This window comes from Amphiprion ocellaris, chromosome 16 (genome assembly GCF_022539595.1).
Source record: "Amphiprion ocellaris isolate individual 3 ecotype Okinawa chromosome 16, ASM2253959v1, whole genome shotgun sequence".
NCBI lineage: Eukaryota > Metazoa > Chordata > Actinopteri > Pomacentridae > Amphiprion > Amphiprion ocellaris.
The window spans coordinates 28,025,284-28,038,497 of NC_072781.1; the positions used below are offsets into that span (position 1 = coordinate 28,025,284).

A 13,214-nucleotide genomic window follows, 5' to 3' on the forward strand; every position below is an offset into this window, starting at 1 on the left:
GCCAAAAGTGTAAACAATGCCAAAAATCTGTATTTTTGCAAATAGTAAAATTAATACAGTAATTTGTTTATATAATTTCTGCATAAAATGACACTGTTTTTACTGTATTTAGATCTGTTAAAAGCAGCATTATGTTACAGATATTTGTCATTATTTAAAAAGAAAAAGTTTACTAAAGACTGAAAAATGGTCTACTTCAACTATTATTTTCTTTAGATTTTCCTTGTTTTGTTTAATTACAGATAATGACTAGTAAAATCACCAAAAAAAATGATTCATTTACATGTTGAATGCAAAAGAAATAGGCCAAAACTGTATATGAAGTCTGCATCCGTATCGCTAGAAAACGTAATTTGTTCTTTGACAGGCCATTACCCTAAAACTAAACTGTTTTACTGGATTTAAATCAGTTAAGATATCGTTATTTGATGTATATTTGCTGTTATTTTCAAAGCTTTTGAATGCTGCTGTATTCCATTGTTTTTGAATGTATTTTTTTGCCGTGTGTTTTGTGTGTCCTTGCAGGAGTCGTAGTCTACGGACGCCGGCCAACATGTTCATCATTAACTTGGCCATCACAGACCTGCTGATGTGCGTCACCCAGTCGCCTATCTTCTTCACCACCAGCATGCACAAGAGGTGGATCTTTGGAGAGAAAGGTACGACTGCACGCCATCGGTACATCACAGACACATGCTGTTGGATAACAACGAGTCCTGAATACACACATATACAATGCCTTAAAAGAAGTATTGATCCCCCTTGGAAATTTTCCCTTTTTATTGCTTTTCAACTTTGAATCATGATTCTTGTCAAAGTGAAAACAGAATTGTATGGATAGGTCTCAATCAGCCTGAACATCTGGTCAAACAAATTTTACCTCCTTCTTTGTAAAACCCCTCAAACTCTGTCAGATTGTACAGGAATTGTGAGTAAACAGTCCTTTTCAAGCCCAGCCACAAATACTAGTTTGATTGAGGTCTGGACTCTGACTCGGCCTCCAGAACGTTCACCTTGTTGTCTTTAAACTATTTCTTTGTAGCTCTGGCTGTTTGCTTCGAGTTATTATCTGCTGCTTTCACTCTCTAACTTTACAAGCCTTCTTGAGAAGCATCACCACATCATGATGCTGCCACCACCATGCTTCACATCACGATGCTGCCACCACCGTGCTTCACATCATGATGCTGCCACCACCGTGCTTCACATCATGATGCTGCCACCACCGTGATTCACAGTGGCGATGGTGTGTTTCTGATGATCTACTGTGTTTGGTGTCCGACAAACATAGCATATAATTTAATGGCCAAAAACCTCGATTTTGTTCTCATCAGACTATAAAACCTTCTCCCTGTTGCCTACAGAGTCTCCCAAATACCTTCTGATGAAGTCTAGTTTTCTTTGCCACTCTTCCATAAAGCCTTGACCGGTGTATCCACATTCTCTCCCACCTCAGCTCCTGAAGCTTGTAGCTCCTTCAGAGGAGTCATATGTATCTTGGTGGCCTCCCTTAATAAGTTCTTTCTTTGTTCGGTCTCTCAGTTTTTGAAGACAGTCTGCTCTAGGCAAATGTACACGTGCCATATTCCTTCTGTTTCCTAGTGATGGATTTAACTGGACTCCAAAGGATATTGAGTGACTTGATATCTAGTTACCACCTTTTCACTGAGTCACTCTGAGTGTTCTTTTGTCCTCACGCTGTAGTTCTATCCAGGAGTACTGATTCACCAGTGACTGGACAAGCCAGATAGAGGTGTCTTCATACTACTATCACTGAGACACATTCACTGACTGCACTCAGATAATCTCCATTTAACTACTTGTGTGACTTTCAGCACCTGTTTTAAATTACGTGAGTCCCTCTAAATGGAGTGAACACTTATACAGTCACTTATTTTGCATTTTAGATTTTAAATAAATGAAGTTATTTTATATAAATCTGTTTTCACATTGACATGAAAGGGTATTTCTGGTGCTGTTGTGGCTAAAATTAATGCAGCATTGTTGTGCTTAGTTTGTCTTGCATCAGATTTGATAGATCTGTAGTTGAGTTTTTAGAGCAGGTTCAGTGACACTGGTGACCACAAGGCTGTTCATTTAGGAGTCACAGCTGTGGAACATCTCTAGGAGCTGAGTGTGTGAATGTAACTGACTTGTTGCAGTGATATGATACTGTCTCTCTTCATCTTCCTGCCATCCTTGTCTCTCACCCCTGACCTTCAGTCTTTGAGGTGTTTTTTATTCCCTACTCAAAAAGTGTGAATCTGTGAATTCCAGCTGAGAGAAAACTGGAAGGTGTTTGAGTTGATCCTCCTCCGTCTCTGCAGAGAGAAGCTCTGAGGTCATTTTAATATGGCAGGGAGTGGATTTGAACTCCCAGTGGGGACAAGAAAAAACGTGAAGGGCGAGTGAGGGAGGTGTTGATTTACTGCCTCTCTGTAACTCAGGGTAAGGTTACTGATAGGTATGTAGATAGAATAGTCGACAGAATGATAGAAGATCAGGCATGTTGGTAGGTAGGTACAGCTGCATAGGTAGATAGAATGACAAATGGAAGTGAGGTGATCACATGGACGAAAGGGAAGAAGAATATTTTTGACCCAACAGACTTGACCAAAATGCATGACTTTTTTGTGACAAAGACATATGGGTTTCAATAATCATCAATCAAAAAAAGAGTTCTAGGAGTCATTGTAAACTCAAGACTGCACAATATACATGGTCTTGATAAGTGTATGTAAACTTTGGTTCACAACAGTAGGTATAGAATGACAGAACGGTCGGTTGGTAGGTGGGTAGAAAAATCATCATTGGGTCTTAGAAGCAGTTGGATGTTCCAAGAAGACAATGACCCCAAACACAAAAGTGATGGAGAAATGGCTAAATTAGGTAGAATTAAGGTTTTAGACGGGTTTCCCCAAGTCCTGACTTAAACTCCATCAACAACCCTAACCAAACATTAGCATTGTATGTTGGTTAACTGTATGGTTATTTTTGACCCAACATTTTCAGAGACCCATAATGAACCTATGAAGACGTATGGGTTTCAGCAATTCCATTTTAATGAACACAGAGTTATAGGAGTCATTGTAAACTCCAGACTGACATGATGTACATACAAGTGCATACAAACTCTGACTCACAGCTGTAGGTACACAGTTAGGAACTTTGTACTGAAAAAAAAAACAAAAATTGACTTTGATTTTTCAGGATTTTACTAAATTAGGAATTGGAATTGAACATGAACAAAATATTAGAGAACAAATACGTAAAATATGAGCTATAACAAATATTTACAAAAAATGTAATTTTATAATACTTGTAAAATGGGAGCCACCAACTTTCAGAACAGACACTGACCGAATATGTGGTATGGGGACGTTGTTAGTGTTCACAATAGAGTAGTAATTAACTACTAACAAAATCTCTCTGAAGGCTGAAATTTGCCCTAAACATTCCATCCACTTGACATCCTTTTCCTTCAAGAATCAGTATTTTTAAAAATGGAAATTTGTTCTTTAACAGCTTTTTTTAAACTGTAAATAATACTTTACTGAAAAAAATATGTTGTTGTAGTTTTGTGTCTCTTTGAGGTCGTTTTGTATCTCTTTGTGGTCGTTTTGCGTCTCGTTGTGTTGATGTGTAAAAGGCACAGGAGCATGTTGTTCTGGATGAAGGACCAGCAGAGGAGCTGCAGTAAATACAGGATCTGAATCAGGAATCCAGGCTAATTAAAAGAGAAATACGTTGGGACTCGTCTCACCTGGACAAATCTCTAATAATTTTGGAAAAATGTGGAGATTTGTTCAAGATTTCTGCGTCATTGCCAGATAGCGACAGAACAGTAGGTAAGCAGGCAGACGCTAACTCTTCCTCTCTGCAGGCTGCGAGCTCTATGCCTTCTGTGGCGCTCTCTTCGGGATCTGCTCCATGATCACGCTGACGGTAATCGCGGTCGACCGCTACTTCGTCATCACGCGACCGCTCACCTCCATCGGCGTGTTGTCACGGAAACGGGCCCTCCTCATCCTGATGGCGGCCTGGGCCTACTCGCTGGGATGGAGCCTGCCGCCATTCTTTGGCTGGAGTGAGGAAACACACCAACACACACACACATACTGTGTATATGTATATATATATATATATATATATATATATATATATATATATACATATATATATATATATATGTATATATATATATGTATATATATATATATATATATATATATATATATATATATATATATATATATATATATATATATATATATATATATATATATATATATATATATATGTATATGTAACTGGTCTGTGTACATCTAAACCCTTTAACCCTTCTGTCTATATGAGCTGCAGCTGGTTTTCATTCCATCTCCTGTACGTTTGTATGTAAACGACAGCCAGTGGAAACAGAGCAGCCCCTATAAATCCTCCTCAGCCTCGGTGTATTTATCCTGTGTGATGTCTGTGTGTCTGTTCGTTGTGTTTGAGGACTGAATGTTCTCCTGAACCCAGATGAAATAAAAGAAAGCATTTTTCTGCTACAGGCCTCTTTAGGAAGGTGACTCAGGTGTTTTTTTCTGCCTGAATTTTACGTCAACAGGGACATACATGAGGAATTTGCAGGTCTTCCACTTCCTTTTCAAATGTAGCATGCGTTGTAGGGCTGGACCCGAATATCCGAACAGCCGAATATTCAGTTGTTGTGGTGGTATCCGAATATTAATTTTGAGATTTCTTCGTGGTTGGTTTTGTGTCTGTTTTTGGTTGTTTTTTGTTTCTTTGTGGGGATTTTGCATCTCTTTGTGGTAGTCTAGCGTATTTATCTGTTTGTTTAGCATATCTTTCTTGTTTTCTGGAGTACTTTGGATCTGTATGGTCGTTTAACATATCTTTCTGATGGTATTGTGTGTCTTTGTCGTTGTTTTGCGTCTCTTAGTCTCTATAGCATCTCTTTTTCAATCTTTTGAATCTGTTCGAGGTTAATTAGCATAACTTACGAGCGGTTTTACATCTCTTTGTGGTTGTTTTGTGCCTTACTATAGTTTTTTGTGTCTTTTTGGTGATTTTGTGACGGTTTCTGGTTGTTTTGGTTTTCTCTGTGGTGGTTTTGTGTTTTTTTAGAGTTGTTTTGTCTTTTTTTGTGGTAGTTTTGTGCCTGTTTATTTTGCCCTTCTTTGTGATTATATCTTTCTGGTAGTTTTGTGTCTTTTCTGGTCATTTGATGTCTGCTTATGGTGGTTTAGTGTCTCTTTTTGATGGTTTTTCTGTTTGTGGTCACTTTATGCGTCTTTGTGGTTATTTTGTCTCTTTCTGTTCATTGTGTGTGGCTTTTATTTTATTTTGTGTCTGTGCTCATAGCCTTTTAATGTAAGCCAGTCACTCTGTTCCAAAGAAACCCCAGACAGCTCATCAGTAACCAACTAATATGTTAATTGATTAGTTATATAATTAGGAAATATTGTTCTGTACAGTTGAGTAAAAGGGAAAGAAACTGATGTAAATGTGAATGCATGCATTTGCATAGTGAATAACTGTAAGTTTGAATTTTTTTAAACTTAAAATGTGTTTTTGTTGTTGTCATCACATCACAGCAGAAAAGACGAAGCTCATATGAACACATGATGTCTGAACTAAAACTCTCTTTCTCTACGTCTGTATAAAGGTGCCTACGTCCCGGAGGGCCTGCTGACTTCCTGTACGTGGGACTACATGACCTTCACCCCGTCAGTGCGAGCATACACCATGCTGCTCTTCATCTTTGTCTTCTTCCTGCCACTCTTCATCATCATCTACTGCTACGTCTTCATCTTCCGCGCCATCCGCAACACCAACCAGTCAGTTCACTTCGGTTTCACTCAGTTCTACCTGATTAGGTTGTTTTCTTACAACAAAAAACATTACAAACATGCGCAACGCAGGCAAAGAACAGGGTTTGTTTGTTTTCAGGGCTGTTGGGAAGATTAATGGCAGCACTCGTGACTCGGTGAAGAGTTTCCACCGGCTACAGAATGAGTGGAAGATGGCCAAGATCGCTCTGATCGTCATCCTGCTCTATGTCATCTCCTGGTCACCGTATTCCACCGTTGCACTCACCGCTTTCGCCGGGTAAACAAACTGCCAGCGAGCATAAAATCTGACACATTTTCACTTAGCAGCCAGAAGATTCAGAGCTGGTGTTTAGCTGTAGTTCCTCTGATGTCCTCTAGATGCTGCTAAAACACTCGTCAGTTTTCAGCCCTCAGCTGATAATTAATCTTTCTTAACAAGAGTAACGGTTTCTTTTCAAGGGGTTTGGGTTATGAACCTGCAGAAACATGCAGAGAACATGCATGCTGAAACCCTAAATTACTGTCTTCAGCAGTATATCCAACATTTTCTGCAACATTCAACTGATTGAAAACTAGTGAAAATACCCATTATCTGAGGAAAATTCTGGTTTTGACTAATTATTTATAAGAAATCTGATAACACAGAGTCGTAGCATAGAAAGCTATTGAAGATTGCAAAAAAATGACATTTGAAAGGTTAATTTGGGGCATTTTTGCTTAAGAGTGTGACTTAAAGCGATAAATGTGTTATCAAAAACACTGAAAAAGCTGGTAATGGGTGTTAATGTCCTGTAAATATTTGCACCGCCTTGAGCCTGATCAGAGTTCCTATAGTGGAAAGTGAGGTTTATGCCCCATATTGGACCATTATTTTTAAACATAGTTGACTTATTGCTATTATTACTGAAGTATCTTTGAAATTACTTTCCTGACTTGTTCAAGTTAATGATTTTCTTCTTCTACTCCTCAGAGTTTCCGATTGTAGTGTCTGAAGTAGAGTATCATATAGGAAGTGTATCAAATAGACCATTTTTAAATTGGCTTGGAGGAGTCAGCAACTGTAGTCAATAGTAATTACACATGAGATCATCGTCAGAACTGATCATTTAAGTTGGAGTATGTATATTTGGGACCAAGTATATTTTGTCATATTTCAAGATGACCTAGATTCTGTCTTATAGGAGTCACTGAAAAGCCAAGACTGCCATGATATACATGGTCTTTACAAGTGTATGTAGACTTTTATTCAATACTATATAACATCATATGCAGCCAAAAGACCGTTTTTAACCCAAATATATCAATCAGACTCTCCGCAGTGAACTAGTAGACAAACTAAACAAACCAGTTAATCACTCTGATTGGCCCATATTCATGTCAAGGTTGCTCTCTAATCTCTGTTCTTGTTTCTTGCTGTTTTCTGCTGTGTTTCTCGTCATAGGTACGCAGACATGTTGACTCCCTACATGAACTCTGTTCCTGCTGTCATCGCCAAGGCCTCGGCCATCCACAACCCCATCATCTACGCCATCACACACCCAAAGTACAGGTAACACGCTGCACGACAATCACTGTTCTGACAGCTACGTTACCAACAAGGCGATGTGAGGTTTACTCCATGTCTGCATTATTTGATGACTTGCAAATTTATTGGCCTTGTAACTCCCACAAAATATTTTTTTTTAGCTCACATTGACCTAATTTGTCATCATTGTTGCTTTTTTGTGTTTGTTTTGTGCTCAAACAACCAACCACACAGAAGAGTTTGTGTTATAATCTATCACAGCCGTTACTTTAATAATTATCTTTTTTAAGGGATAAATGTCACGAAATAATGAAAATTGTCATTATTATACCATTAAGTCAAATCAGACATATTAAATGGTTTGTTTTGTCTTGTCTAAAATTTCAAGTATATAATCATAGAAACTCGAAAATTCCCATATTTGAGAGGCTGCTACCACATAATTTGGAACATTTTTGATGAAAAAAAATAATGTAACCTTCTCAACTCCAAGTAGTTACTGGGTGTTGTTTGCTCCTGTCTCATTTTCTGTCTCGGTGGGCTCATTTTTTACTGGAATTTGCACCTGTATGGAAACAGGACAACCATGGCTGAAGGGAGAGAGAACTCAGAAATTTGTGTAGAATAACAAGGTTGTACACCAGAAATTGTAAAAAAAAAAAAAAAAAAAAAAAAAAAAAAGAATAAACACTGAAACTGAAAACACCTGGAATCAACATGTCCAACATTTTTCCCAGTGCACACAGGTGTTGCCAACACATGGTGACTGTACATAATATAGATATTTAACTACTTAGGTTTTTATTTTGTTTCCTTTCTTGTTTCAGACTTGTACACAGCCTGCAGTTCAGCTTAAAGTTTGTGATCTTTTGTCATGTGACTGTTGGTCAGTAGTTGAGTCAGTAAAGGCTTCCTGGTTGGGTTGTGAAGCAGAGAGTTTTTTGTTTTTTACTAAATCTGATTAGTGCAAATGATGTAATTTTGGCGATTTGTAAAAGACAGCATTCCTTTTATTTTGGCACTGTAACAATTTTAGAAATATCTTGAGGGACTGAGCCACTGGAATTAATAAAGTGTCGATCGGTATTGACTGATGGGTAGTCAAACTCTTTACCGCCCTCTGCAGGATAGCGTTAGCCAAGTACATCCCGTGCATGGGTGTCCTGCTGTGTGTTCATCCTCGCGACCTCCGCTCGGCCAGCAGCAGCTTCATGTCGACTCGTCGCTCCACTGTGACCAGTCAGACCTCCGACATCAGCAGCCAGTTCAGACGGCAGAGCACCGGGAAGTCCCGCCTCTCCTCTGCCTCCGATAGCGAATCGGTGAGTAGAGACCGTTCGTCAGCGATAATAAACCAGGAAGAGATTGTGTTTGTATTAAAATGTGTGTTGTCCTGTGCAGGGTTTGACAGACACTGAGGCCGATCTGTCCACTATGGGATCCAGACCGGCCAGTCGTCAGGTGTCCTGTGACATCAGCAGAGACACCGCCGAGCTGCCCGACTTCAAACCCTCCTCCAGCTTCAAGTCTAAGATGAAAAGCCATGACTCGGGCATCTTCGAACGGGTATATCATGTCAGCCATGCAATATCTCAACACAGGAATTCTGAGGAAAAAAGTCAGAAATAGTTAGCTCAAGTAACGGACTAAATGTTAACTAGTAGTAAAATACATGGAGGCATGTAATGGAATAAACAGTTAAATATAAAGTAACTAGTTAAATAGTTAGTTACAATAACGTATTAAATGTTAACTAAGAGTACAAAATACTTACCTACAAGTAATACATTAAATATTAACTAAAATAAAGAAATATTTAACTGAAGGTAATGAGTTAAATGGTTAACTAAAATAATAGATGTTATCTAAGAATAGCAACTACTTACTTATAACAGGGTTTCTGTGGGGCATTAAAAAGCATTAATAATCATTAAATTGATTTTGTGAAAACTAAGGCCTTAAATGGCATTAAAAATCACTAAATTTAATTCTCAGTGGCATTAAAAAATCTTTCTACAGTTTTCAAGAAAGATATTTGATAATAATAATATAATAATATGTAATTATAGACTGCGATTCGTCAGCTATGTGCATCTGCGTAAACATGCCGAAGCATTGCAATAATTGTTCCGGCCGGTCGGGTACAATTACCAAAAACTGCATGTTTGGAAAGTGGCCGGCAGACTGCACCAGGTGGAGGAGAGCTGAGAAACTGGGAAATGCAAATTCCAGCAAAAATGTCTAGAAATCTTGGAATTCAGAGAATGACTGCAGCCAGTGGGTGGTCAGGGGTGGTTTCTGGATTCAGAAATAGTGAAATGTAGGGACAGTTTTCATATAAAAATCATCTTTTACCAAAAACCAAACCTGTGTAATTTGTTGAGTTCACAGTCATGGCATCACATTTTTACAGTATAGCATTAAAATGGCAGTAAAAAGCATTAAATTTGACTGGTTGATTTCTGCAGAAACCCTGTATAAGTAATAGAGTAAATACATGGCAGCATTTAATGGATGGGTGTTAGCTAAAATTAAGTAATAGCTAAAAGTAATGGGTTAAATGGTTGCTAAAATACTGTATTAAGTGCTACCTAAAAAAATACCGAACAACAAGTACTGAGTTAAATGTTAGCTAAAAGTAATAAATCATTAGGGAAATGATACCTGAATTTAATAGTCTGCTATTGTAAGAAATAATTAGCTAAATGTAGAAATTAGTTAGCTACAAGGAATAGTTAGCTTAATTTTAATAAGTAGTTTGCTGGCTGCAATATACAGTCAGCTAGAAGTAATAAGTAGTCAGCTAAATGTACAAAAATAGCTAGAAAAATGTAAGAAATTGTTAGCTAAATGTAATAAATAGTTTACTAAAATCTTCACCTGTTGAATACAGAGCTAAAAAAACCTTTCCCCAAAGTTAATATCTGTAAGTTGAAGTTTTCAGATGAGAATCAGGCAGCTTGAGCACAGCAGGAGACGGATTAAAAGCACATTATCACAGCAAGACAGATGTTTTCAGAGGACATTTTACCCTTGGTGTAGATTACTAACTTTTATTTAATTATTATTACTAACAGTTGGTACATTGTCAGCCATGGAGGAGGACTTAGGGTCATTTAGTTGAGGCTGTTCAGGCTGTGTTTTCTGCCTGTATGATGATGATAAATTAAAGTCTAATTTTGGATCTCTTGGTATGTAGTGTCAAAGAAAAGCTCTTATATCCGTTTGTGTGTTCTTCTTCCAGACATCCTATGACACTGATATTTCCATGGCAGGAGTCAATGAACGGGGCAGCATCTCAAATGTGAGTAAAGTCAAAGTGTGTGATTGTTTTGTTCAGGTATTCCTGTTGAGTGTCTGTTTATTCAGAGCCATCTGTAGGTCGAAACTATAGTTTGTCCACTACTTCAAGTCTAAATATCTGCAATGACATTTAAGGATGGTAAAATGTTGAAATTTAGCTTTTCTTTATTGGATATTAAAAGTAAAAAAAAGGTCTGCACAGTCTGTTTTCTTTGCATCAGTGGAGACACATATGGATCTTTCTAAACAGACACACAATCTGTGGAAACACTACAGACTACAGTACACACAACAGTGAGTAGCTGCTGAACCACGACCTGAAACGAACTGGTAATTATGGCTTGTTGATCAATAGTCAGTGGGTAGTGATGAATTTCTGGATACCGTTCTAGGTCATGATGAGTTCATCTGTGGAATCAGTTAATGATTACCTGTTCTTCATATGTTGGGTTCCATGTCCTCTGCTATTTGTTTTGTTTCTCTGTGTGGATATTTTGTGTGTCCTCGTGGTGGTTTTGTATCTTTTTCTGGATGTTTTACATATGTTTGTAGTCAGTTTTTGGTCTGTTTTTGGTCATTTTATGTACATTTAGGTGTCTTTGTGGTCATTTTACATCCTTTTGTTGCTGGTTTTATGTCTCTTTCTGGACGTTTTACACGTTTGTAGTCAGTTTTTGATGTGTTTTAGATCGTTTTATGTACATTTAGGTCTCTTTGTGGTCGTTTTACATCCTTTTGTGATGGATTTGTGTCTTTCTGGATGTTTTACATACATTTGTAGTCTGTTTTAGGTCTCTTTTGGTAATTTTATGCAGATTTAGGTTTTACATCCTTTTGTGATAGTTTTGTATTTTTTTGTACACTTATAATTATTGCAACCATTTGAAGTCTTCTTGTGTCTCTTTGTTGTTCATTTTGTGGTCATTATAGGTACCTTTGCAATCTCGTTGCATCTGTGTTGTTGTTTGGCATCTTTTTGTGGTAGTTTTATGTCTCTTTATATTTGCTTGATTGAATTTTCAGTAAGAAATATTAAAAATAAGGGCCCTGGATCTTCATTAGCATAAACATTAGAGATATTAGACAGTATACAGTATAGAGGAAATAATTATCAAATGATTCATTAATAAACTGTCTTCTAGTCTGTTCTCCCAGAATTCATCATCTACTGTTTCGTCCTGAAGTTATTCAAGAGCTACTCATTAAAACAGCAATATTTATCTGGCTGTCCTTCATGCAGCTAATTTTTGCATTCGGTACAGTAAAAACTACAATAGTTAAGAATAGTGACGATGTGATAATTGTACTTTTCTCTCTGACAGAGCGGAGATTACACAGACGGACACGTGATGAGATGCACGATTGGTCGAATCCCGAGCATTGTCATCACGTCGGAGTCCAGCCCTTTCCTGCCGGCCGGACGCAACGGTTCCCGCTCATCCAGAACCAAGACGGCCAACAGCAGCACGGGTTCGGGGCCAGGGTAGAGCTCCGCCCCCTCACCTGCCGATAGCTGCAGTTTGTTAGAAGCAGAGTAGCAAGCAAACAAAGTCATCAGAGGAAGGTTGTAAATTCATGGTGGTTTTATACCTGAGAAGTTACGCCCAGCTGTCTTTGAGCTTTTTTAAAAATTGTTTTTTATTTTGAAATAACAGCAGGTTACTTAAAGAGCAACCTCACAACCAGTGTAGCTCAACCACAGCCCCGACATATATTTTAAAAATGCAGTGCAGTCCCTATAACTCTGTAGGCATTCAGAGCCAAAACAGCCCTGCATGTAAGGGGGAAAAAACAAGTTTTCCCATTTTAACAATTGCATTCACATTAGATATGACTTGTCAAAGCTGGATAATCACAGGTGTAAATAATGCATTAACCTAAATACATTTGGACACCTGTCAGGTTCTCTATAAAGGATACCTCAGCATTCAAATCTTACACCAGTTTCTTCATACAGTATTTGAATGTTATTTAGCCTCCAGGCCACTTTAGCTACTAACACTAGTTCAGTTGAGGTATTTTTAGGTAAGGTTAGCCAGCTTTGTGTGAGTTGTACTATCATAAATCCCCCAAAAAGAAAAAAAAATAGAATTTTGTTGATTTAAAAAAATAAAATAAAATATATATATATATATATATATATATATATATATATATATATATATATATATATATGGATATATGTATAGATATATATAGATATATAGATATAGATATACACACATATATGTATATATATGTATATATATATATGTGTGTGTGTGTGTATGTATGTATGTATATATATATATATATATATATATATATATATATATATATATATATATATATATATAGTGTTTAAACAGAGCAGAGTATATACACACGTTTCATGGTTTCATGCAGATGATATGTTTAAAGTGAATTTTTATGTAGATTAAAGTGATTTTGATGAAATATCATGATTTCAAGCTTAGATTTACATTTTCAATCACGTATAGTTTGAGGACTATCACAAAGTTAGATTTTCATTGGATTTTTTTTCTGTTTTTACAGTTTCTGGTTCTGGT

The 13,214-nt window shown here is 37.3% G+C and overlaps 1 protein-coding gene across 2 annotated transcripts in view; it reads left to right on the plus strand.

Annotated features, from left to right (window-relative positions):
• opn4a (opsin 4a (melanopsin)) overlaps nt 1–12,776 on the plus strand; it is a 38,407-nt gene extending 25,631 nt beyond the window's left edge. For both annotated transcript variants that reach the window (XM_055018925.1, XM_035940816.2), the window contains exons 3-11: nt 526–659; nt 3,884–4,087; nt 5,672–5,843; nt 5,956–6,114; nt 7,279–7,386; nt 8,489–8,684; nt 8,764–8,928; nt 10,607–10,666; nt 11,988–12,776. In XM_055018925.1, coding sequence (XP_054874900.1) covers nt 526–659; nt 3,884–4,087; nt 5,672–5,843; nt 5,956–6,114; nt 7,279–7,386; nt 8,489–8,684; nt 8,764–8,928; nt 10,607–10,666; nt 11,988–12,152 — 1,363 coding nt within the window. In that variant the 3' untranslated portion in view covers nt 12,153–12,776. The remainder of the gene's footprint in view (nt 1–525; nt 660–3,883; nt 4,088–5,671; nt 5,844–5,955; nt 6,115–7,278; nt 7,387–8,488; nt 8,685–8,763; nt 8,929–10,606; nt 10,667–11,987) is intronic.
• The last annotated feature ends 438 nt before the right edge of the window (nt 12,777–13,214 follow it).